The sequence below is a fragment of the Xenopus laevis genome, chromosome 3L (assembly GCF_017654675.1).
Source record: "Xenopus laevis strain J_2021 chromosome 3L, Xenopus_laevis_v10.1, whole genome shotgun sequence".
NCBI lineage: Eukaryota > Metazoa > Chordata > Amphibia > Anura > Pipidae > Xenopus > Xenopus laevis.
Genome location: NC_054375.1, coordinates 140,136,150 through 140,159,293, shown reverse-complemented (window position 1 = coordinate 140,159,293; position 23,144 = coordinate 140,136,150). Strand labels below are relative to the sequence as shown.

The 23,144-nt window shown below is 42.4% G+C and overlaps 1 protein-coding gene across 2 annotated transcripts in view; it reads right to left on the bottom strand.

Annotated features, from left to right (window-relative positions):
* Positions 1-23,144, bottom strand: part of LOC108710334 (vacuolar protein sorting-associated protein 41 homolog) — a 55,686-nt gene that overhangs the window by 10,157 nt on the left and 22,385 nt on the right. For both annotated transcript variants that reach the window (XM_041587095.1, XM_041587096.1), the window contains exons 11-21: positions 21,122-21,219; positions 18,740-18,869; positions 17,863-17,978; positions 17,303-17,359; positions 16,181-16,242; positions 13,120-13,201; positions 10,732-10,824; positions 2,703-2,830; positions 1,921-2,065; positions 1,286-1,327; positions 140-190 (exon numbers count right to left, since the gene is read on the bottom strand). In XM_041587095.1, coding sequence (XP_041443029.1) covers positions 140-190; positions 1,286-1,327; positions 1,921-2,065; positions 2,703-2,830; positions 10,732-10,824; positions 13,120-13,201; positions 16,181-16,242; positions 17,303-17,359; positions 17,863-17,978; positions 18,740-18,869; positions 21,122-21,219 — 1,004 coding nt within the window. The remainder of the gene's footprint in view (positions 1-139; positions 191-1,285; positions 1,328-1,920; positions 2,066-2,702; positions 2,831-10,731; positions 10,825-13,119; positions 13,202-16,180; positions 16,243-17,302; positions 17,360-17,862; positions 17,979-18,739; positions 18,870-21,121; positions 21,220-23,144) is intronic.

Here is a 23,144-nt window from a genome sequence, read left to right as displayed (position 1 = left end):
AATGATATATATTTATACAGTTTCTATGGATTATCCATATAGCACCAGAGGCAACTATTGTGTTTCAACTCATTTCTAAAAGAAATCAAATCAATAATGAGACTAATTTAGGTTTACAGGCAATAAGTAGGAAACTCACCACATGCTGCAGCTCCGGTCTATCCTTTAACTCATTCACAACTTTATCAATCTACAAAAGACAGAATTATTTTTTAAAAACATAAAAAATAAATGTATGCAAATAAAAATATTAATTCCACAAAGTATGTATGTGTATATATATATATATATATATATATATATATATATATATATATATATATATATATATATATATATACACACACACACACACATTAACGGCAGCATATAAGTATATAATACACAAAAGCCATGAATATCCTATAAATTATATCCTTTTAAACGGTGACTAGTGATGTCATCAGTTATAAACAGTGAATTGTGATGTAATTTGTCACATGACTCACTAAAACTTGTGTATTATAATAAACTAAGTACCCCTTGTTGGAAAATATGAAGATATTTGAAGTCACCTCAGAGTTCCATGACCTGTATAAAAACACTCGGCCTTCGGCCTCATATATTTATATGGTCATGAAACTCCTCGGTAACTTATAATATCCTTATATTTTTCAATAGGGGGCACTTTATTCACTATATAATTGTGCAAATATGTCATCCCCTGTATCAAATACTGTTGCAGGTGAGCCGGTAAAATTTCTTTCCAAGTTACATCACTGCCCACATCCATCCATTTTTACTGTGAACTGAACCAGAGCTGGGCCAGAATTGCTAATTCTAAGCAACCTTTCAATTGGCCTTATTTTTTCTTTTTCATAGTTTCAATTATTTGCCTTCTTCTTCTGACTCTTCCAGTTTTCAAATGGGGGTCAATGACCCTATCTAAAAACAAATGCTCTGTAAGGCTACATGTTTATTGTTATTGCTACTTATTTTATTACTTTTCTTTCTATTCAGGCCTCTCCTATTCATATTCCAGTCTCTTATTCAAATCAATGCATGGTTGCTAGGGAACTTTGTACCATAGCAATCAGATTGCCAAAACTGCAACTGGAGAGCTGCTGACTAAAAAGTGATATGACTCAAAAACCATTAATAATAAAAAATGGAAACCAATTGCAAATATCACTCGCTACATCATTCTCAATGTTAATTTAAAAGTAAAAAAAACACTTTAATAATACAATGACTTTCTGCCATATACTGTATGTTGCAGGCGAAGATACCCAAGAGATCAACTCACAGAAATTTTATCTTCATTGTCCAGTAGCATGTCAACAGCTTTCTGTAAAAGAAAAAGAAACTGAATATTTCTGATTATAGGTTTATAAATATAATACACAAGAGCCATGAATATCCTGTAAATTATATCCTTAAAAACGAACAGTGCTTAGTGATGTCATCAGTTATAATCAGAGCTTCGTGATGTCATTTTTGTCACATGACTCACTGAAACTCACTGAAACCTCGGAAACCTTCAGCCTTGTGCTTTTATATGGTCATGGAACTCCTCAGTAACTTATAATATTATTATATTATTTCAAGAGGGGGTGCTTTATTCACTATATAAAGGAACAGTAACCTGTGCAATTCTGCATGATAAATGTAGTGATATTTGCCAAAAGTGTATTTCCAAATAATGCCCTGCTGCATTTTATACTGCCTGTTCTTTTTACATGTCGTCTTACACCAAAATGTTGGCGAGTGGTACTTTGGGGAATAGTCTGTATGAGGAACCCTATGTCCTAGCTGTTACTCAGATGAGGCTGAGCTACAATCACATGACTGTAAGTAGACAAGCCCATGTGTAGCAGGAAGTAAGCAAGTAGAAAATGCCTAAAGATTTTGGATAATTTATTAAATAAACCTAATACTCACCTCTGTATCAAAGTCCATGAGAAGAACAATCTTGTCTTTAATAGAGCTAAACAGGTCGTGCTTGTGTATCAGATCAAATACTTCCTTGTGCCGGAGTTTGAGATAAATATTAAGGGCTTCATCATAGCGCTGGTCATAAGTATGCCTGGAAAACAAAGACATAACATTGGAGGTATATGGACTGTTTATCTAGAAAAACATACTAAATATTTTTTTTATGTGAAATATCTTAAATATATTGCAATATATGGACAAACAATCCCTGTTTTGTTTAAAGGGGAGAGCATTTTTCAGTCGCTTAAGGCACAAAATGTCTCAATGTCCTTAAATATATTGATAATAGGTTCACCATTTGTCTATATGCTTTCAGAGGGAACCATGGGGTGCTGATAAGGAAAGTATTCTGAAATCGGCCGAACACAGTACTTTAAACCAAATTCTGATTCTGTGCTGATATTTAGTCACTAAGGAATATGATATACAGGGGCGATCCTGCCCAATTTGCCGCCCAAGGCGGCCTTAGTTTTTGCCGCTTCCCAATGTCACTCAGCTTCAGTGCGGGACGGGGGTCGGGGTGGTTCCACGTCGCTAGTGTAGAGAGCGCAATTGCGCTCTCTGCACTAGAAGAGCCGAATTTCTGGGTTGAAAAAAGGAAATTCAGCTCTTAGTTACCAAGAGTGGCATTTTTGCCGCCGCTGGCAACCAGGAGGGCGCCTCAACTTGCCTCATTGGCGTAGAGCCCCTGATGATATAGTACAGTTATAATATAAAAAAAAACTTACAATTCAGCTAGAGCCTTCAGTAAAGTCCTGTTCTCTGGATCCTTGTTCAGGTGACCCTTTAAAGCTTGAACAATTATTTTGTTGTTGTACAGCTCTCCCGGCCACTCTCTTATTAGCGTTGAGAAACCCTAGAAAGAGAATGATATTATTGTGCCACTGAGCATGTGCACATGTTGTTCAAACGAGAGATTGGATTGAATTTCATTGGGTGAAACATCACTAAAGGATGATTCCAAGCAAACATTTGTCCACACATTTCTTGAAGTAAAGGGAATATATATAGGGAGACAGTAACACTAGAAAAATTCATGTGAAATTAATAAAAGAACAGAGGCTTGGTGGAAGAACTCTGCAAGTGTTTCATACAAACCTGTCAAGACAGGGAGTAATATTTCCTGTAAAACTAAGGGGCAGATTAGAATTTTCGAGTTGGATTTTTGGTCACCAATTCGAGTTGAATTAGAGAGTTATTATACCTGGACCCTGGGAACAATTTGAATTCAACTATTCGCCACCTAAAACCTGCCGAGTTCATGTAGAAGTCAATGGCAGAGGTCCAGTGGCCTATTTGAAGATGTTACTAGCCTTCCTGACATTTGAGGGGTTTGTTTTTTTTTAGCAAAAAAACTATTTGTTCGAGTTTTAGACATTCAATTTCCAGATAATGGAACCTACACCTGTATTGTTTTATTATTACGGAGAATAAATTAAATAATTTTTAAGAATTTGAATTATTGGATTAAAATGAACTCTATAGGAGATGGCCTTCCTGTAGTTTGGAGCTTTCTGGATAACAAGTTTCCAAATACGGGATTCCGTACTCCGGATAAGGTATATTGTACCAGAGGCCACCCCTTCAGACTAGAGGAAAATAACTTTTATTTGAAGCAACATAGGTGGTTCTTCACAGTCAGGACAGTGAGTTTGTGGAATGCACTGCCGGGTGATGTTGTGATGGCTGATTCAGTTAATGACTATAAGAATGGCTTGGATTATTAATTGGACAGACATAATATCAAAGGCTATTGTGATACTAAGCTCTATAGTTAGTATAGGTATGGGTATATAGAATTTAATTAAAAGTAGGGAGGGGTGTGTGTATGGATGCTGGGTTTTCATTTGGAGGGGTTGAACTTGATGGACTTTGTCTTTTTTCAACCCAATTTAACTATGTAACTATCTATGTAACTATCCCATACGTGTAGTATGTTTGTGCTGCTGAAGTAAACTGGTGGGTTTGTTCAGGCTACGGTTATTGCTCTCTGACATCAGAAAGTGAAACCCATAAGCAGGGCCGCCATTAGAAATCACGGGGCCCTGTACAACAAAATTTTCGGGGTCCCCTGGACCCTGCCCACACTGGCACCCAAGCCCCACCCCAGATCCCGCCCACTCCACATCACAGTTAAAAGACCACACAGACATCAGCGCTGAAAAAGTAACCCCCCCACACACAAGTTATAAAAAGCTATTGATGGTCAGGGCCAACTTATAAATTAAAAAAAACATTGGCGTCTGGGCCCCCCATAAAAGTTTTTTTAAAAAAGCATTGGTGCCAGGGCCCCCCTTACAGGTAAAAAAAAAATTTGGACCCCAAAGAATATTTAAAAAAAAACATTGGCGCAAGGGCCTCCCCTTACAAGTTAAAACAAATTGGGACCTAACATTTTTTATTTAAAAAAAAACATTGGCGCCAGGCCCCAAAGAATTGGGGCCCCATAAAATATTTTTAAAAAAAACATTGGTGGCAGGGGCCTATAGGGTATTAAAATAATACATTGGTGGCCAGGGGATAAAAAAAAAAAACAGGATTTTTTGTTACTCACCGTTAAATCTGTTTCTCTGTAGTCGATAGGGGGACACAGGGACTCTAGGGGTTTAAGCTCCACCCTCCAGGAGGCAGGACACTTAGAATAAAAAAACTTAAGGGGCGTGCCAAGGAACAGGCTTAACCCCACATACTGTAAGCATACCTCAGTTGGTACCAAAGAGACTGCAGAAAAATTAAAATCAACTGGCAACAGGTAAACCAAGGAAACTTTTCCATAAGACCAAACGGTCAACATTTCGCTAGGGTCGGGAAGCCCTGTGTCCCCCTATCGACTACAGAGAAACAGATTTAACGGTGAGTAACAAAAAATCCTGTTTTCTCTGTCGTCTCAGGGGGACACAGGGACTCTAGGGGACTTAACAAAGCAGCCCCAGAACAGCAGGGAGGGAGCGAAATCGGGAAGAATAGCAATTAAGACACCTTACTGCACCACAGAGTGCAGTATTTTGCGGCCAAAGGCGGCTTCCGCAGAAGAAAAGGTGTCAAGGCTATAGAATTTGGTGAATGTGTGAACCGAGGACCAAGTGGCTGCTCTGCAGATCTGGTCCAAAGAAGCCGAGTTACGCCATGCCCAGGAAGCTCCCATGGCTCTCGTGGAGTGAGCTCGAATGGATGTTGGAGGAGGTCTCCCCTTGGAAAGATAAGCGTGACGAATGAGTTCCCGAAGCCATCTTGCAATTGTCGTCTTCGAAGCTGCCATGCCCCGACGGGGGCCGGATGGAAGCAAAAAGAGAGCTTGAGAACGTCGGAAAGGTTTGGAGCGTTCAAGATACCAGCGAAGTGCTCTGACCACATCTAGACTGTGAAGACGCCGTTCCTTGGCATTCTTAGGATCCGGACAGAAGGACGGGACGACAATCTCTTGGTTGATGTGGAACGATGAGACGACTTTGGGGAGGAAGGAAGGCACTGTACGAAGTACTGCTTTGTCCTTGTGAAAGACTAGTAGTGAAGGGTCACATGAAAGGGCACCGAGTTCGGAGACCCGCCTGGTAGAAGAGATGGCAACCAGGAACGCCACCTTCCAAGTCAGAATGTTCTCTGGAATGACCGCCAGTGGTTCGAAAGGAGGGTCGAGAAGAGCCTCCAACACCAGGTTGAGGTCCCATCCTGGTACTGAGGTACGGAATGGCGGAGCAATATGGGCCACTCCCTGTAGGAATGTGCGGACCGAGTCATCCATGGCAAGTCGAGTCTGGAGTAAGACCGAAAGAGCTGAGACCTGAACCTTCAGTGAACTTAACTTGAGACCTAGCTGAAGTCCCCTTTGCAGGAAGGAGAGAACTCTGGGAACGTTGCATTCAAGGAAGGAGTAGTGGGCTTCCTTGCACCATTTCCAGTAATTGTGCCACACCCGATGATAAGCTTTGGAGGAAGTGGCCTTGCGTGATCTGAGCATCGTGGCAATGACCTCTTCTGTCAAACCCTGTCTTCGCCAAATGGTGGCCTCAACAGCCATCCCGTCAAAGCGAACAGCCCCGGGTTGTGGTGGACGATGGGACCTTGTTGGAGGAGGTCGTCCCTGGCTGGAAGTCGAAGTGGGTGTGCAATGGACATCTCCTGAAGGTCCGAAAACCAAGTTCTCCTGGGCCAATATGGAGCTATCACGATCACAGTTGAGGGAGACTGTCGGATCTTCTTCAGCACCCGAGGAAGCATGGGAATTGGAGGAAATACATAAGCCAGTCTGAACCGCCATTCTTGTGTCATGGCGTCCACACCCATCGCCATCGGATCCCGGGAACGAGCGAAGAAGTTGGGAACTTTGCGATTTGGTCTGGCGGCCATGAGGTCGATTTGAGGACAACCCCATTGTGCCACGAGATCCGCAAACACTTCGGGATGCAGTTCCCATTCTCCCGGATCCAGCTGATTGCGACTGAGATAATCCGCCTGGGTGTTGTCCACACCTGGGATGTGTATGGCGGAAAGTCGGACTGAGCTGGCTTCCGCCCACGTCAGAATTTGGTCCACTTCCGCTAGACACGCTTTGCTGCGAGTCCCTCCTTGTCTGTTTATGTATGCGACTGTGGTGGAGTTGTCGCTCTGCACTCGGACCGATTTGTTCTGGAGTTGTGAAGACCAGTGTCTGAGGGCCAGTCGTACTGCCCGAAGCTCCAGGATGTTTATGGAAAGCTTGGTTTCGCTGGGGGTCCATTGACCTTGAACGGAGAGCTTGTACCACGTTGCTCCCCAGCCCAGAAGGCTTGCGTCTGTTGTGATGACGGTCCAGTCTGGGACGGCCCAGGACTGGCCCGTGGATAGGTTGTGTTGGGTTAGCCACCAAAGGAGGGACTCCCGTGTCTTTTGCTGCAGGTGAATTTTCTGGGTTAGAGGTCCTCCCTTCCATCCCGATAGGATGTTGGCTTGCAGAGGCCGTAGGTGAAACTGAGCAAACGGTACCGCTTCGATGGACGAGACCATCAGTCCCAGCACCCGCATAGCTAGGTGGACTGTGGGAGGTTGACTGGAACGAAGAAGCCTGATCTGGTCCCTTATCTTCTTCTGCTTGTCCGGGGGTAGGGACACCCGCTGCGTTAAAGTGTTGAAATGAAGGCCTAGGAACATCATTTGGTGACTGGGTGTCAAACTGGATTTGATCCAGTTGATGGTCCAGCCGAAACTCTGGATCAGGGATATTGCGGTCTGAAGATGTGCTCTGCACTGTTCTGCCGTTCTGGCCTTCAGGAGCAAGTCGTCGAGGTAGGGAGTCACCGAGACTCCCTGGAGTCGGAGGGTTGCTGCTGTCACCGCCATGAGTTTGGTGAAGACTCGGGGCGCTGAGGTTAATCCGAATGGCAGTGCCACAAACTGGTAGTGGCGGTTCTTGAAGGCAAAACGGAGGAAGCGGTGGTGAGGAGGCCAGATGGGCACGTGGAGATAGGCATCTTTTATGTCCAGGGACATCAATAGCTGACCCGGTTCCATACCTCTGATGACTGAGCGAAGGGTCTCCATCTTGAACCGTACTGAGCGTATGTGTTTGTTGAGAAATTTCAGATCCAGTACTGGTCGAAAAGAACCGTCCTTCTTTGGGACTAGGAACAGGTTGGAGTAAAAACCGGAGAATTTCTCTGACGGGGGAACAGGGATGATCACTCCATCCTGTTCCATGTTGGCAATGCAGTCCAGAAAGGCCTGAGCTTTGTCGATTTTGGATGGGAGTCTGGACATGAGGAATTTTCTGGGAGGGGGAGAAGAAAAGTCCAGATGGTAGCCTTCGGAAATTATTTCGGTGACCCAAGCGTCTGACGAATAATGGTTCCAAACCTCCCGGAATCGTAGCAATCTGCCCCCTATTGATTGCCGAGACCCCGGAGGGGGTGCCCCGTCAACCGGAAGTGGATTTGTCGGCTGAAGGCTTGTTGTGAAACTTGTTGGTTTTCCAAGGCGTGCGGCCCTTATCACTTTGCTTGGAACGAAACTGGGAGCGTTGAGGGGGGCTGTTTCGTCTGGAGAATCTTCCACTGGGGCCACGAAAAAACTTTCCCCGTCTAGAGGACGATGTGTGTCTGTACTTGTTTTGGGGGAGGAAGGTGCTTTTCCCCCCAGTGGCCTGGGAGATGATCTTTTCAAGTTCTTCCCCAAAGAGCCTCTGTCCCTTGAATGGAAGTGAAGTTAAGGATTTCTTGGAACTGATATCAGCTGTCCAATTCTTAAGCCAGAGCGTCCTGCGGGCAGCCACAGATAGTGCTGAGGTGCGAGCGGTAATCTGAGTGGTATCAAGAGTTGCGTCACACAAGTATGCTGCTGCCTCCGCGATGGATTGTGCAGATGACATGAGGTCTATTCTGGGGACACCCTCTTGAATGTCTGAAATCAGAGTTTCGGACCAGGCTTGTATGGCTCGGGCTACCCAGGCGGACGCCAGTGCTGGGCGAAAGGTAGAGCCAGCAGATGAGTATACTGCCCTCAGGAATCCCTCTAGTCTTTTGTCAGATGGGTCCTTGAAGGCTGCAGCGTCTGTAACGGGCAAGGCAGTGGACTTAGAGAGTCTAGAGACTGGAGCGTCTACCGCTGGCGGCATAGACCATTTTTCCACCGATTCTTTATTAAACAGATAGGACTTGGAAAATTTACGAGTAGCCTGGAATTTTCGTTCAGGGAAATTCCATTCATCGTGAATAATGCTGGTAAGTTGTTCATGAGACGGGAAACAAGCTGAGGATTTATGTTTCCTCTTAAACAGATTTGCAGAAGAAGTGTGCTGTTCTGCTGACTGCGTAATTTTCAATACTTCCATCACTCCCTTGATTATGTGCTCCACATCATGAGGGACCTCTCTGTCCTTGGTCTCCCCCTCATTTTCTCCCTCCTCATCAGAGGAAATATCAGAAAGTGGAAGTTCGCCCTCTGAATGGGAGGCGGCTCCTCCATATGACGAGCCCTCAGAAAAGGTATGGGAGTCGTCGTCCGGTTTGGGACTGGAAGGCCTTTTACGCTTCCCGCTAGGCTTGTGGGCTAGTTTAGCTATGGCCCTGCCTAGATTGTCAGCAATTGAAGGTAAACTCTGCAAGGATGCTAGAGACTGTGAGAGCTGGATAGCCCATGAGGGAGCTGGGGGGTCAGATGATGTACCTGCGATCCCATCGTGTGCAGAGTTATCTTGTGAGGATTCGCCAAATTGAGAAATCTCTGGTGCAGTAGATTCCTGGGCAGGTGCAGGGCCCTGTCCCTTGGAGCAAGATCTGCAGAGGGATTCAGCCTGACCCCCTGGTATTTTGGACTGACAATTTTTGCAGGCAAAATAGGTAACCTGTGCTGTTGGTGCTCTCCCCCCCGCCCTTGGGAAAAGTCCCCCTGACTTACCTTCCGCCATAATGCAGTGTCAATGGTACCTGCTGAGGAATGGCTGTGGAGGGGTTAAGTTGCAGTGATCAGGTAGAGGACTGCTTCCTGAAGGGGTGAGTGAACCCTAAAAGAAGTAGGGGGGCTTCACTAAACAATCTAATGAAAAACCGTGTCCCTCTCTATCCCACTCCTGGCAGAGAATGGCGCGCTTAGTGATCGCGCGCCGCAGCTCCTCCTGTTCGCGCTAAAAGAAAATGGCGCCTGGAACGCATGAATGCGATGCGTTCCAGGGTTGAAGCGCAGGAAGGAGCTGCGCGCGCGAGCCGTCTGTGAGCGGGAGACGGAGAGACAGAGGCGCAATGAATGGCGCGTTGAGAAAATCAGCCAGGTCGGAAGGGAATTACTCCCCTAGGGGCCTAAATACCCTGAAGGCCAGAAATAAATGAGAAGGAAGGGGGAGGGGAGAGCAACCCGGGGAGATAGACATGAACACTGCCATGGTACTCACCCGGCGCTTCACCGTACAGAACTGCTGTCCCTATTGGGTGGCAGGTAGTAACTGTGTGGGTCGGATATAGCCTGAATGGATAGGGTAGAGACCACGGTGAAGAATCCCGCGAAGGGGGAATTCACAGAGTAAACAGGCATTCCTGTACCTGGAGATACCCCAGAATGATGAATGCAGCTGAAGAGCATGCGAAGTCCATCCTCCTTGAAAGCAGGACACTTAAAAACTGAGGTATGCTTACAGTATGTGGGGTTAAGCCTGTTCCTTGGCACGCCCCTTAAGTTTTTTTATTCTAAGTGTCCTGCCTCCTGGAGGGTGGAGCTTAAACCCCTAGAGTCCCTGTGTCCCCCTGAGACGACAGAGAAAACACAAATTGGTGTTCAGTAGAATTGAACTCGTGGCTTTAGGACTTCAACTTCGTCTCCTTTCGTGACTTCGGGTCTTTTCACCGCTTCGGGACTTCGGCTGTTCGGCACTTCCGCATTTCGGCTGTTCGGGACATCAAAAATGGCTGCACGGCTTCGGTGCTCTCAAGGGGGGCCCGACTCTTTCAAAAGTGCAGCACTGCCGGGCCCTCCTACATGCCGGGCCCAGGACACTTGCCCACCCTGATGGCAGCCCTGCCCATAAGCAACCATTTACATGGTTATTGCTGAAATAATATGTGCAGTTTTGCTATAAATAAGTATAATTTACTGTCATCACAGAGCATATTTTTTAAGATGCTATATTACATGCGCCGGTGCATTTAATTAGGTATTAACCAGATACAGCTGCATTTAGATAGGGAGAATGAGCATATCCCAGACTGGGACAGGTGCAAAAAAAAACATGTTTTCTTGCACCTTGCCCCATGGTTAATAAATGTGTATAATATTGATTTAAAATGAAAACAATACCTCATAATCTGTTTTCAAAAATTCATCCAAGATCATTTCATAGATTGCAGGTCTCAGTCGTAAATCTCCCCTGGGCAAATACTTGCTTATCGCCTGCAAGGTAAGAGACATGCTTCATTTATTATTTTAGTTTTAATACATTCAAGCTTTTTAAAATAGGGGCAGATTTATTAAGGGTCGAATATATATCTGCCATACAAAGGAGTGTGGTAAACCTTTAAAGGAGGAGGAAAGTTGTTTTCCACTTGGGGGTTTTGGCACCCCCAAGTGAATGTATTTACTTACCGTATATACTCGAGTATAAGCCGTCCCGAGTATAAGCCGAGGTACCTAATTTTACCTCCAAAAACTGGACTCGAGTATAAGCATAGGGTGAGAAATGCAGAAGCTTCTGGTAAGTTTCAATCAAATAATTGAGGGTTTCTGCTCCCATTGGAGGTGCCGGTGTCTCGTTTTTGGATGCCGGCGACCATTCTTGGACGCCGGCGAATATTCTTGGAGACTATTCTTGGACGTCGGCGCCTATTCTTGGATGCCGGTGACTATTCTTAGGCGCCGGCTGCTATTCTTAGACGACGGCGACCGTTTTTGCGATTGACCCGAGTATAAGCCGAGGTAGAGTTTTTCAGCATATTTTGGGAGCTGAAAAACTCGGCTTATACTCGAGTATATACGGTAACTGAAACCTCGGGCTGGTGCTCCTATCAGCAGAAAACTGCACCGGCTGGGAGTTATACCAGTGAGCACCACGGAGCGATCCTCTTCCGGCTTCTTCTTTCTTTGCCCGGCTGCGCATTAGAGTGAAAAGCCGAACGATAACTAAAAAGTCTGGTTTTTCATTCTACTGCACATGCTTCTGCCTCGGGAAATTTGAAGAAAGAAGAAGACGGAAGAGGATCGATCCGTGGTGCTCACTGGAGTAACCCCGGGCCGGTGCAGTTTTCTGCTGATAGGAGCACTAGCCGAGGTTTCAGGTAAGTAAATACATTCACTTGGGGGTGCCTAAGATTTGGCACCCCCAAGTGGTAAATGACTTTCCTTCTCCTTTAACAGCATTGCAGTCCATCCTGGCAGTAACACGTATAAACTTAGAACTAGAAGCCCTGACTGGGCCAGAACAATCTGCCTTTCTGTTGAATATTGGAATTACATCAGCTTTCCTCCAGTGCACTGGTTCAATACCGGATAAAAGGGAGTGTCAGATCAGAACTGGCCTGGTTAATATTGAACTAAGCTTTGTAAGTACCCAAGGATGTATTCCATCAGGACCTGTGTCCATGTTTATATTAACTTTGCTAAATCAAGTAATATATCCCAGGTTAGCCACTCACATCTAAGTCTAAGCTGAGCCAAGTGTTCCTGAATATAGAGTCAGTCCTGTAGAGACTGGTGTATCTATGGCTGGCTGGGGGGGGAATGACAATCCATTCCTTCTACGCCAAATTTATTGTGTATTGACAGGCACAGCATTGGCCTGTTAATGCTTCCTGTTAAAGGGACCTTTCAAAAAGAATAATCGGAATTCCTATTAGATATTGCCTAGTAAATACAAGTGTGTCAAGTAAGAAAAATGAGACCAAACTCAAAGTGTTACCACTAAATAACACAGATAACTAGCTGGGGAACAGATAAACGTATGATTAATAGTATTATGCCCAACTGGTAAAGTAAAATCTTCTTTCTATATACTTTAATATGAATTGTGAGCTCTTTGCATTACTGAACTACAACACCATGGTATGACAATGTCATTGAATGTGGACTTTAAATGGACTGAACACACCCACAGGGATTTAAAGCACACAACACTAATGATGTCATGGAGGTGGCTTTTTGGAGTATATTTAAAGATATACTGACACCAGAAAGTAACCCTTTTTTATATCCATCATAACATTAGCTTTGAATGCTATTTATAAATTTGCCATAAAAGTATTTGCCTGATGCTTTTACATTACCTTTCTTACCCCATGTTCCTGTATGAGGGGGCTGCCATATTTGTGCAGCAGGAGTCCATTAGCATTAGAAACTCTGACTGACAGACAGAGATGGGACAGTCAGGTTGGCAAAACAGTCAGGTTTAGGCACGCCAAGTAATAATTACTTACAAAGGCAGAACTATCAGCAAAAAACGATCAACATGACCTATAGGTAACTTTCAATGTAGATTAATATTTTGAAAATAAAATTTTTAGTGTCAGTATCACTTTAATTGTATTTCTGGCTCACTTGTGAAACCTGGCGAACTGAGGTATACCACCCCCCAAAAAAATGTTGTTCTGTTCTTTGTGTGGCAAATCTGGCTAAATAAAATAATTAATTGCACAGCAAGAAGTGGAGAAGTGATATGACCTTTCTTGGAGTATTTTGCATTATCACTATATTTACCTTAAGTTGCCCTATTTTCTTGAACCGATAGACTTCATCTTCCCAGAGTTTCATATTTTTGCCCAGTATTTTTTGACATTTTCTGTGAAAGAAGAAAAAAAATATCCCACTCATATTAAATGAATCCATGTGTTATATTTCAGTGTATACCATCCATGTGGTACAAAAATGTACTGCCTTAAAAGTCAATTTCTTCTGCTCTTTACTGCTAAAGGGCTGGGGTTGCCTTGGGCTGGTACAGAAGCCCAAAACATAATGTCCAACATTTCTACCCTACTTCGTTAGTTTAGCTTTAGTTCTCCTTTAAAGAGGTTGTTCATCTTCAAACAACTAGTTGTTTTCAGACATATCACCAAAATAATTACTTTTTCCAATTACTTTCTATTTTTTATGTGTCACATTTTTCTAATATTGAAGTGAAAAATTAAATTTTTCACCTTCTAAATCAGCTCCCGGAGGGGGGTCGCCGACCCTGTAAACTATATTAAATTGATATATTTAGTTGTTACATTTGTTATCTTTGTCCCTGCTGAGCACAATTTCTGGGTTTCATTACAGGCGGCTGTTAGAATTGATACAATAGTTGCTAATACTCCAGAGATGCTGCTGAGAAATGGATCAACTCAATGTTGCAAAATTGTAACAGTTCAGAGTCTGCACCTGAATTACTGAGCTGCCAACACCAGAGACACCAACATTCAACTTTAAACTTAGATTTTGAAAAAACAGTAAAAAAGAAACAATGGAAAGTAATTGAAAAAAGTCTTTATTTCTGGGGAACAATCTGAAAATAACTCAGCTGAAAAAAGTGTTTAAAAGGTGAACAAGCCCTTTAGGGCAGAATCTTTAAGAAATGTAGGAATCACCTCTGTTGAACACGGGAAGCCCTTGCAACAGGATTACGTCTTTTATATCCATCTCTTGCTATTTGCATTACAAAAGTTATTTGTGGTCAAAAACAACTAACTGAAAAAGCATGAGATGAGTGTTAAAAAGGGCTTAGTCATGGCCCTAATACTTTTACAGAAACAGGGTATTAACTAACTGGTACCAAAAGGAACTTCTAGCAATTCCTGAACTCCCAATTTATGGGAATTTTGGCTTCAGACTACTTATTGATGCCTAATTAAAACTTGGAATTATATGGGACAAGCAAATAGGGAGCAGGGAAAGAAAAATTAAAGAAAGATTGGCTTTAGGACAGGCAATAGCCTCAGTTCCAAAGGAGAAGAGCTGTACAGGCGTATAAAGGGTGGTCGACATATTCTGTGTTTTTGTATACAGTTTTCTGTCCATTGACAAATATAAACATTCCTTTTTTTCTAGTTCAATGGTCCAAACAGCTATAAGCTTGCTTTTCTGAATCAAGCTCTGCTTCACCAATTGAGGGAACAGTTCACTTGCGTCTAAAGAATAACAGCACTTGTCTCTCGCAAACCGAAATGACATCAATCAGAGTTTGACTATTGCAGCCAATAAAAGGCTGGGGAAAATGCTGCAATTGTACCCAATATTGCACTTTGCTCACTACACTTGCAGTAAATGAGCCTTAGGGGTGGTTCACCTTGTGGTATGTTATAGATTGGCCAATTCTAAACAACATTTCAATTGGTCTTCATTATTTATTTTGTATAGTATTTTAATTATTTGCTTTCTTCTTCTAACTCTTTCCCACTTTTAAATGGGGGTCACTGACCCCATCTAAAAAATCAAATGCTCTGTAAGGCTACAGTGTATTGTTATTGCTATTTTCTATTACTTATCATTCTATTCAGGCCTCTCCTATTCCAGTCTCTTACTCAAATAAATACATAGTTGCAAGGGCAAATTGGACCCTAGCAACCAGTGTGCACAAATTGCAACCTAGAGAGTGTAACGTACAGTATCCCACAACCCAGAGTAAACCCCAATGTCCCGGACTCGGCTCACGCTTCGGCCTATAACCGCCGCCTTTCACGTCGGGAGGAGCCCTTCGCTACTTGGATGCCGCCAGGACTTAATAGTGAGGAGACTGAGGGAAGAACTCTGGGCGAGCAAGGGAACGTAACGTAAAGTTTATCAAAGTCCAGGAACGGGCCGAGTCAAAACCAATCGGGAATGCAGTACAAAATCGGTAAGCAGCAGAGTAATCGAGGTCACAAGCCGGGTCAGCAACTAACAGGGTCGTAGTACAGAACGGAATCCAAAGAGTAGTCAGGAACAAGCCAAAGGGTCAGGGCAGGCGGAAATCAAACAGGAATCAGGGATAGCCAAGGTCACAACTAGAATCACAGAATAAATCACACCCAGGAACCATATAGAGAACCTACGTTGGGCAAAGCACAAAAGGACTGATGGCCCTTTAAACATTTGAATTTGGCGCCATTGGACGCTGGCGAATCAGCGCCAGCGCCTGTGCAAACACGCCAACGCAATTGCGTCAGCGTGCCTGCGCCTTTAATTGTCGCGCATGCGCGCCGCGCGCTGCATAGGAGCCGGCGCCTGGGGCCTAACCGCATCGGCGGTGCGAGACGGGCGTCCGCGTCGAGGGGGCGGCAGGCGTCCCTGCCGTCCCCTGGGTAAGTTTCTTACAGAGAGTTGCTGAAAAACAAGCTAAATAACTGAAAAAACACAAATAATAAAAAATGAAAACCAATTACAAATTGTCTCATAATATCATTCTCTACATCATACTAAAAGTTATTTCAAAGGGTATCAGTGGCGTAACTAGATATTACTGGGCCCCACAGCAAATTATTTTTCAGGCCCCCAAAATGTTTAGAGGTTGACTTGTTTCTCCAATATTTATTGAAATTGTATATGAATTAGGGCCTCATGGGGCCCCTATACCTCCTGGGCCCCCCTGCAGCCGCAGGGTCTGCTTCCTCTATATTTACGCCCCTGAAGGGTATAATATACACTTGTATATTATAATACAAGTGCAGTGAGTGAGTAAAAGTGCTGAAAATGTGACAGTGGGCAGTTGGGCATTTAACGAAGCACAGGTAGCCCAAAGTGGGCAATCCCACTTCTAGAAACTAGCTTCCAGATAATAAACTAAGGCATGTAGTCATACTGTTACCTTGCAGCCATGTCATAATCTCTTTTTTCCACCAAATGGGTTATGTAAGATAATCCGATATCCTAAAAAAAAAAAAACTTGAATGCAAACATCTACAAACTGATAATGATAAGAGAGGAACAAAGATATAAATATAAAAAACAATCAACAATTTGTATTCTGCTCAGTGCAATTAATCCACATAGCTGCAATTTTCTATGCTCAGACTGCAGTCACAAAAATAATTTCCAATATATAAGCTGGAATGGTGTGTTACGCTTAGGACCCCTAACAGATTTCAGGAAAACCCACTACCCAAAAATACCTCTCCTGATATAGTCAGCGTAGCACAACAAGGTAACCATCTCCTTTCTACTGTAGACCAAATCATGAGAATTACAAGTAACATCATTTCTCATTTCTCCCTTGAAGTTTCCTTCAACATTTTGCACCTGTTGCTTTATCACTCCATGTGGTGCTAAAAATAATCTGTTTACTTCCTTGAGTAAAAGAATGAAGATCAGTAGAGGGGTACGGCGTTGAGAGAGGAAGGCGTCAGTGCATTGAGATGCGGTCCTCTCCTGAAATACCTGCACAGGCTCTTGTTATGATTCAAACATTGGCCTGGGGCTGAATGATCAGCTCTATTGGGTCAAGCATGTGGATGGCCAATTCAGGTAAAGATCTACTCATTTGGTATCTTTATGCCTATGGCCAGTTTTATAAGGTAATATTCAAAAGGTGTAGCATTTTCTCAGGTTTACTAACCCATAGCAACCCATAGCAACCCATTGACAATTAGAATGTGCTGGTCAGCTGTTTGAAAGTGAACATCTTATTGGTTCCTCTCTTGTTAGTTCTGATGCATGAAAGAAAAGCTATTTTCTAGTAATTCTGTCCCTGCTGCCTTTCTGTACTTCTTGCAGTCTGGTATTTTGCATATACTAGATGAAGGCAGGTGTTTTACAAGAGAGGTTAGGGTCAACTACTCTGTATTATTAGGGGACATTATCATTTAATGGACTGCTGCAAAGGGCTGTATTTTTATCCAGAAAATAATAATTTTCACAAAAAAAGTACAAAACAAAGAATCAGAAATGCTCAGCTAATATTAACAAAAATAACTTAATTTGGGTAACTCACCAATACATCATGTCTCTTTATGTTCTTCTGACTAATTTCTGCTGCCATCAGAGCTTCCTATATGTGGGAAGGAAAAGGAATAATATAACCCCATTTCTAAAAACAGAGAACCCCCCCCCATGGCAGTGCCAATCAAACACTATATATACACACACACACACACACACATATATATATATTAGAATGCTCTGGGTGTCCGCACTCGATCTCAGGTAGAGTAGAGGTGCACGATCAATATTCCTAACATGCAGTAGTAATGGATCAGCACACTCATTGTAGAAGTGTTTTATTATATATATATATATATATATATATATATATATATATATATATATATATATATATATATATATATATATATATATATATATATATATATATATAAACATTTGCCCTAAAGATCATTTTCTCTTTGGAGTTGATCATGGGCAAAAATGAAATGAATTGGAAAGCACAGTTTCAGTTACAGTTGTGTGGATATTTTTCATGTGCTTTATCTAACAGGGAGTTTTTCAGTTTTGTGAGTAGGGGAAAAACAACAGGAACAATAGGTCTGATACCTCATACTTCTTTCTAGCCAACAGCCAGTCAATGTGGTCATCTTGGTCTCGTTCTTTTGCCACAACAACATCTCTTGGACTGATTATATAGAATAAAGATTCTCCTTCTGAGTATTCTAAAGACAAATGTAAAAATATATGTATCATGGGACCACGTACAGAAACAGACTACATAACAAGAAGCCTATATTCTCTTTAGTGTGTGAATATTTCAGAATGGTTTTGTGACAATGGCATGGTCAGTCAGAATTCTGGGAAGTAATTAAATCGTGCTCATAAGTTTACATACCCTGGTAGAATGTGTAAAGGTGTGGAACATTTTTTAAGAAAACATGAGTGATTAGACAAAACACATTTAATTTATTTTTAACATGATTCATATTAAACTATTAGGCAACACAGAATAACGCAATAATTCATGTCTTTCAAAAATGGAAGATTGCATATGCAAATTAGGAGTGGGAAGGGAAAAACATTTTTTACTTCCTTGTTTTGTGACAAAAAGTCACGCAATTTCCCTCCCCGCCTCTAATTTGCATAGGCCGAATCCTGCTGAAAAAAGCCAAATCTTGGCCGAATCCTGAATTGAATCTTGGATTCGGTGCATCCCTAGTGGACATCAATAAGTTGCAAACAGTAAGCTTCATTTTGGCATTTAGGCAACTCCCCATATTTTAGAGGTATTATGTTTGAGTGAAAAAGTTGTTGTATTTTAACATAAAAAAAAAACTGGAAATATGGTCATGTGGGCATGGGAGGTTTTATTATTATTAACATGTATTTATATAGCGCCAACATATTGCGTAGCACTGTGGTACAAATAACAAGAACAAATTGTCTGTTAAAGTGGGTATTTTTGGGGCTTGATGTTCCTTACCTAAGCGATAATCACGACACTCATTTTCCTGGAAGCCTCTGACTGTTATGGCATCTGAAGAAATCTCCTCGCTTGAGTCTGGATGGGCCTGAATAATATCAAGACGTGGTCTCGCACACAACATTGTCTCCTGGGAGGTTTTAAAGAGAAATATCTGCAATTAAACAGGACGACTTCCTCATACAATTCAGTCAGAATAAATAAGTCTTAAATTGAATTTTATGTAATACAGTTTCCATTAGATTCAAAACTGGCCCAGATTAGAAATTTATGCTAACCACAAAAAAACAAACAAAAAAGAAATAGAGGATTAAGTTAGGTCCATTGTATTTTGGTAAATTTATATCTGCTTGCTTGAATAGGGGGTCTTTGCCAAATTCAGTCGTTCAAATAATGGGTCAAGTTGGGAGATCTGCATGGTTAGTCCTCAGTCCAATGATCAGATCATGCAGAGAACTTGTAGGATTGGACTTGACATGACCAGATGCATACTTTGATTTCCTACACTGACTGATATCTGCTTGCTTGAATAGGGGGTCTTTACCAAATTCAGTCATTCAAATAATGGGTCGATTTGGGTGATCTGCATGTAGAGTCCTCAGTCCAATGATCAGATCATGCAGAAAACATGTAGGATTGGACCTGACGTGGCCAGATGCATACTTTGATTTCCTACACTGACTGATATGTAATTGTGCCCAGACAGATATTAATGGGGGTAAGGGTCTATTTCTGTCTAATACATCAGCAAGCAGTTTCCAAATCAGTCAAGACAGGCCAAAGCAACATATTTTTGTACTTTGGACCAATGGAATTACCTCCTTGCACCTACAGAACAGAAAGCAAAGAGTGCCTCTGTCTTTATGAAAAGAACCTACACTCTGTAGTGCTACTGGGAGAAAATACAATTGTGTGTATGCAGATTCCCCCATGAGCCCCTGATGGAGTCTGTTCTCAAGCTAGCATTCGTCTCTAGTACCCTGGCCTTGAGGGCAGAGCCACTTACTTGGCTGTACGAGCAGTCGTTTGTTTTTCTGTGCTGTGGAGCAATACATCTATGCTCTCCAACCAGTAACTCCATTTTTACAAGTCCCATGTTCACTTTAAGTGGTCTCCGGTAACATATAATAGGGGAAGGAGGAGGCTCCCTGGGTGGCACATGGATGTCTTCTGACATGCCCCTACCTTGTGTGTCTATCAAAAAACACCAGGCAAGTGTGCTGGGGAAGGCAATACATTAAGGAGCCCAACAGATGGGCACAGGTTCTTCTCTGTTTAAGGGGGCACTAAAGGTGTGATTTTTTGCACTACTGCTTGTTTCTAAAATGAGGCCGCTTATATAGTGATCTCTTAGGCCTGAGATGCAGATGTAACACAAGCAAAAAGGAGTTATTTTTTTATATATTCTGATAGTAAAAACTTAGTTATCGGAAATTTATTATCATTAACTAAATCAATTGTTAATTGTTTAATCAAAATACATTTTAGCAAGATTTGTTTCTGGATTGTGTTATGCTGGCAACTAGGGATGTAGCGAACTGCCGATTTGGTGTTCGCGAACGCCGTTCGCGAACACCGGCAAAAAATGCGAACGTTCGCGAACAGTTCGCGAACTTCGAACACCCGCTAAAATCGTTCGATTCGAACGATCAAAGGATTTCAATCGTTCGATTGAAGGATTTTCATTCGAATCGAACGATCGAAGCCATTCGATCGAATTCTTTTCATTCGATCGAATGCTTACAATCGTTCGAACGAATGGAAACCGTTCGATTTTTAGCGGTCGAAGGAATTCGAATGGTCGAACGATCGAACGCGAACTCAAAATGCGAACGTTCCCAAACGTTCGCGAACATTCGGCGGACGCGAACGGGCGAACAGTTCGCTACATCCCTACTGGCAACACACAGGCAGATACTGTTGGCTGATCTGGACAGTTTCAACTAACTGGCAGGACTTGTTTGCTGGTCAAAAATACTGGTTCATGTCTTTGGACAATGATCAGAATGGAGCGGATAATTGAAACATTGGATATAAAACTTTAGAATCCAAGTAAGCAATTGTTCTGCTGGCTGAATTGGTGCATATATACATAGTAGTAACATAGTAAGTTAGGATGCAAAAAGACACACGTCCATCAAGTTCAACCTTTTTTAACTCTATTTTAACCTGCCTAAGTGCTAGTTGATCCAGAGGAAGGCACAAAAAAACCCCATCTGTGCGTCAACTTTACAGCAAAGCATAAGTTTGACAAGTTTGGCATACTACTTGTTTTATACAGATATATGACTGGCAAATAAAAGAATAAACTGCACTTTGAAACAAAATAAAAAATAAATAAAGATGCTGTTGAGTGAATATGGTGCACAAGCAAATGGTTACCGATTTATCTGAAGTTTCTTTCACAAAGAAGAGCATGACAAACTGGTCACAGAGAGGGGCTATACCACTTATGTAGTAGTCAGTATCAAACTGGGTAACTGGAAGAACAAAACAATACTATTAAGTTCATAAAACAACAAAAAAGCATTTAGAATTACATAAATTAGAATTATCTAAAAAAAAAAATTAAATAAAATATATACAGGTATGGGACCTATTATCCAGAATGCTCGGGACCTGGGGCTTTCCAGATAATTTGGATCTCCACACTTTAAGACTACTACAAAATCATGTAAACATTAAATAAACCTAATAGGCTGGTTTTGCTTCCAATAAGGAGTAATTATATCTTAGTTTGGATCAAGTATAAAGTACTCTTTTATTATAACAGAGAAAAAGGAAATCATTTTAAAAAATTTGGATTATTTGATTATAATGGAGTCTATGGGAGACGGTCTCCATACCTGCTGTATATGTGTGTGTGTGTGTGTGTGTGTGTGTGTGTGTGTGTGTGTGTGTGTGTGTGTGTGTGTGTGTGTGTGTGTGTGTGTGTGTGTGTGTGTGTGTGTGTGTGTGTGTGTGTGTGTGTGTGTGTGTGTGTGTGTGTGTGTGTGTGTGTGTGTGTGTGTGTGTGTGTGTGTGTGTGTGTGTGTGTGTGTGTGTGTGTGTGTGTGTGTATATATATATCAAAAAAGTCCAGACAACTTGCTTGTTCATCAAGAAAAAACTTTTATCAAGCAAGTATTAAGTACAACGTTTCGAAGCTCCCGCCTCTTTATCAAGCAATAAAGATTTAAATGACATCACATCCTTTTAAAGCCATAAGTTCAAGCCACTCCCATAGGTGGGATGTGGTTAACCATGTAATACACATAGACCAATGACCATATATTTAAACAATGTAACACAGCAGTGTCAATTATCGGTATATCGATGATCTGTTGGTCGTTTGGAGGGGTGACGTTGGATCCCTACTGGAGTTTAAAACCTATCTAGACTCCTGCATTCCTACTATTGGGTTTACTCTCACACATAGTGAAGAATCAGTCACGTTCCTAGACACTACTGTGTATCGTAGAGACAGATCCCTGTACACGGATTTGTTTGTTAAACCCACCGACCGCAATAATCTATTGAGGTTTGATAGTGCACATCCAAGGGCTAATATTTCCTCTCTCCCTAGATCGCAGATGCTACGCGTTAGACGCATAGTCATGGAGGAGGAACGGCTCTCTTCACGCTTGACAGAGATGTCCACAAAATTCAAACAAAGAGGGTATCCACGACAGATGCTTGCACAGGAGGTGATGCGTGTGCAAGGACTTGATCGTGAGTCCATCATACAGGACAAATTACCAGATAGGACAAAAAGTTCCCGTATACCATTTGTACATTCTTATCATCCCTGTACTAGGAAAATTCACCATGTAATTTACAAACATTGGCCCTTACTACGTACAGCATATCCGGATATCCCAGAATTTCAGGAACCTCCACTGTTGTCCTATAAACGGCCACGAAATCTCAGGGATAGGCTAGTGAAAGCCGATCTGGGCACCCAACGGGTTAATACACAAAGGGTCTTAGCACCACTGACAAATGGTATGTTTCCATGTGGCAGGTGTAATCAATGTTCAAGTGTCATACGCACTAATGTATTTACCCACCCACATACAGGAAAGAAGTTCGAATTGCGAGGTCACTATACATGCGATACAGAATATGTGGTCTATATGCTTAAGTGCCCTTGCGGGCTTGCATATGTTGGGGAGACGGTTCAACCCATACGAGATCGTATCAGTCAACATAAATCCACGATCAGAAAGGAGGTACTAAAACTACCAGTACCAGCCCATTTTCACTCGGCACGACATTCCGTGGCAACCCTCAGGTTTCTTGTTTTGGAGTCTATTGCCCCCCCACGTCGGGGGGGCAATAGACTCCTACAACTCCAAAAAAGAGAAAAATTTTGGATACATACATTGCAAACATTGTCCCCTAAGGGGCTTAACAGAGAATATGA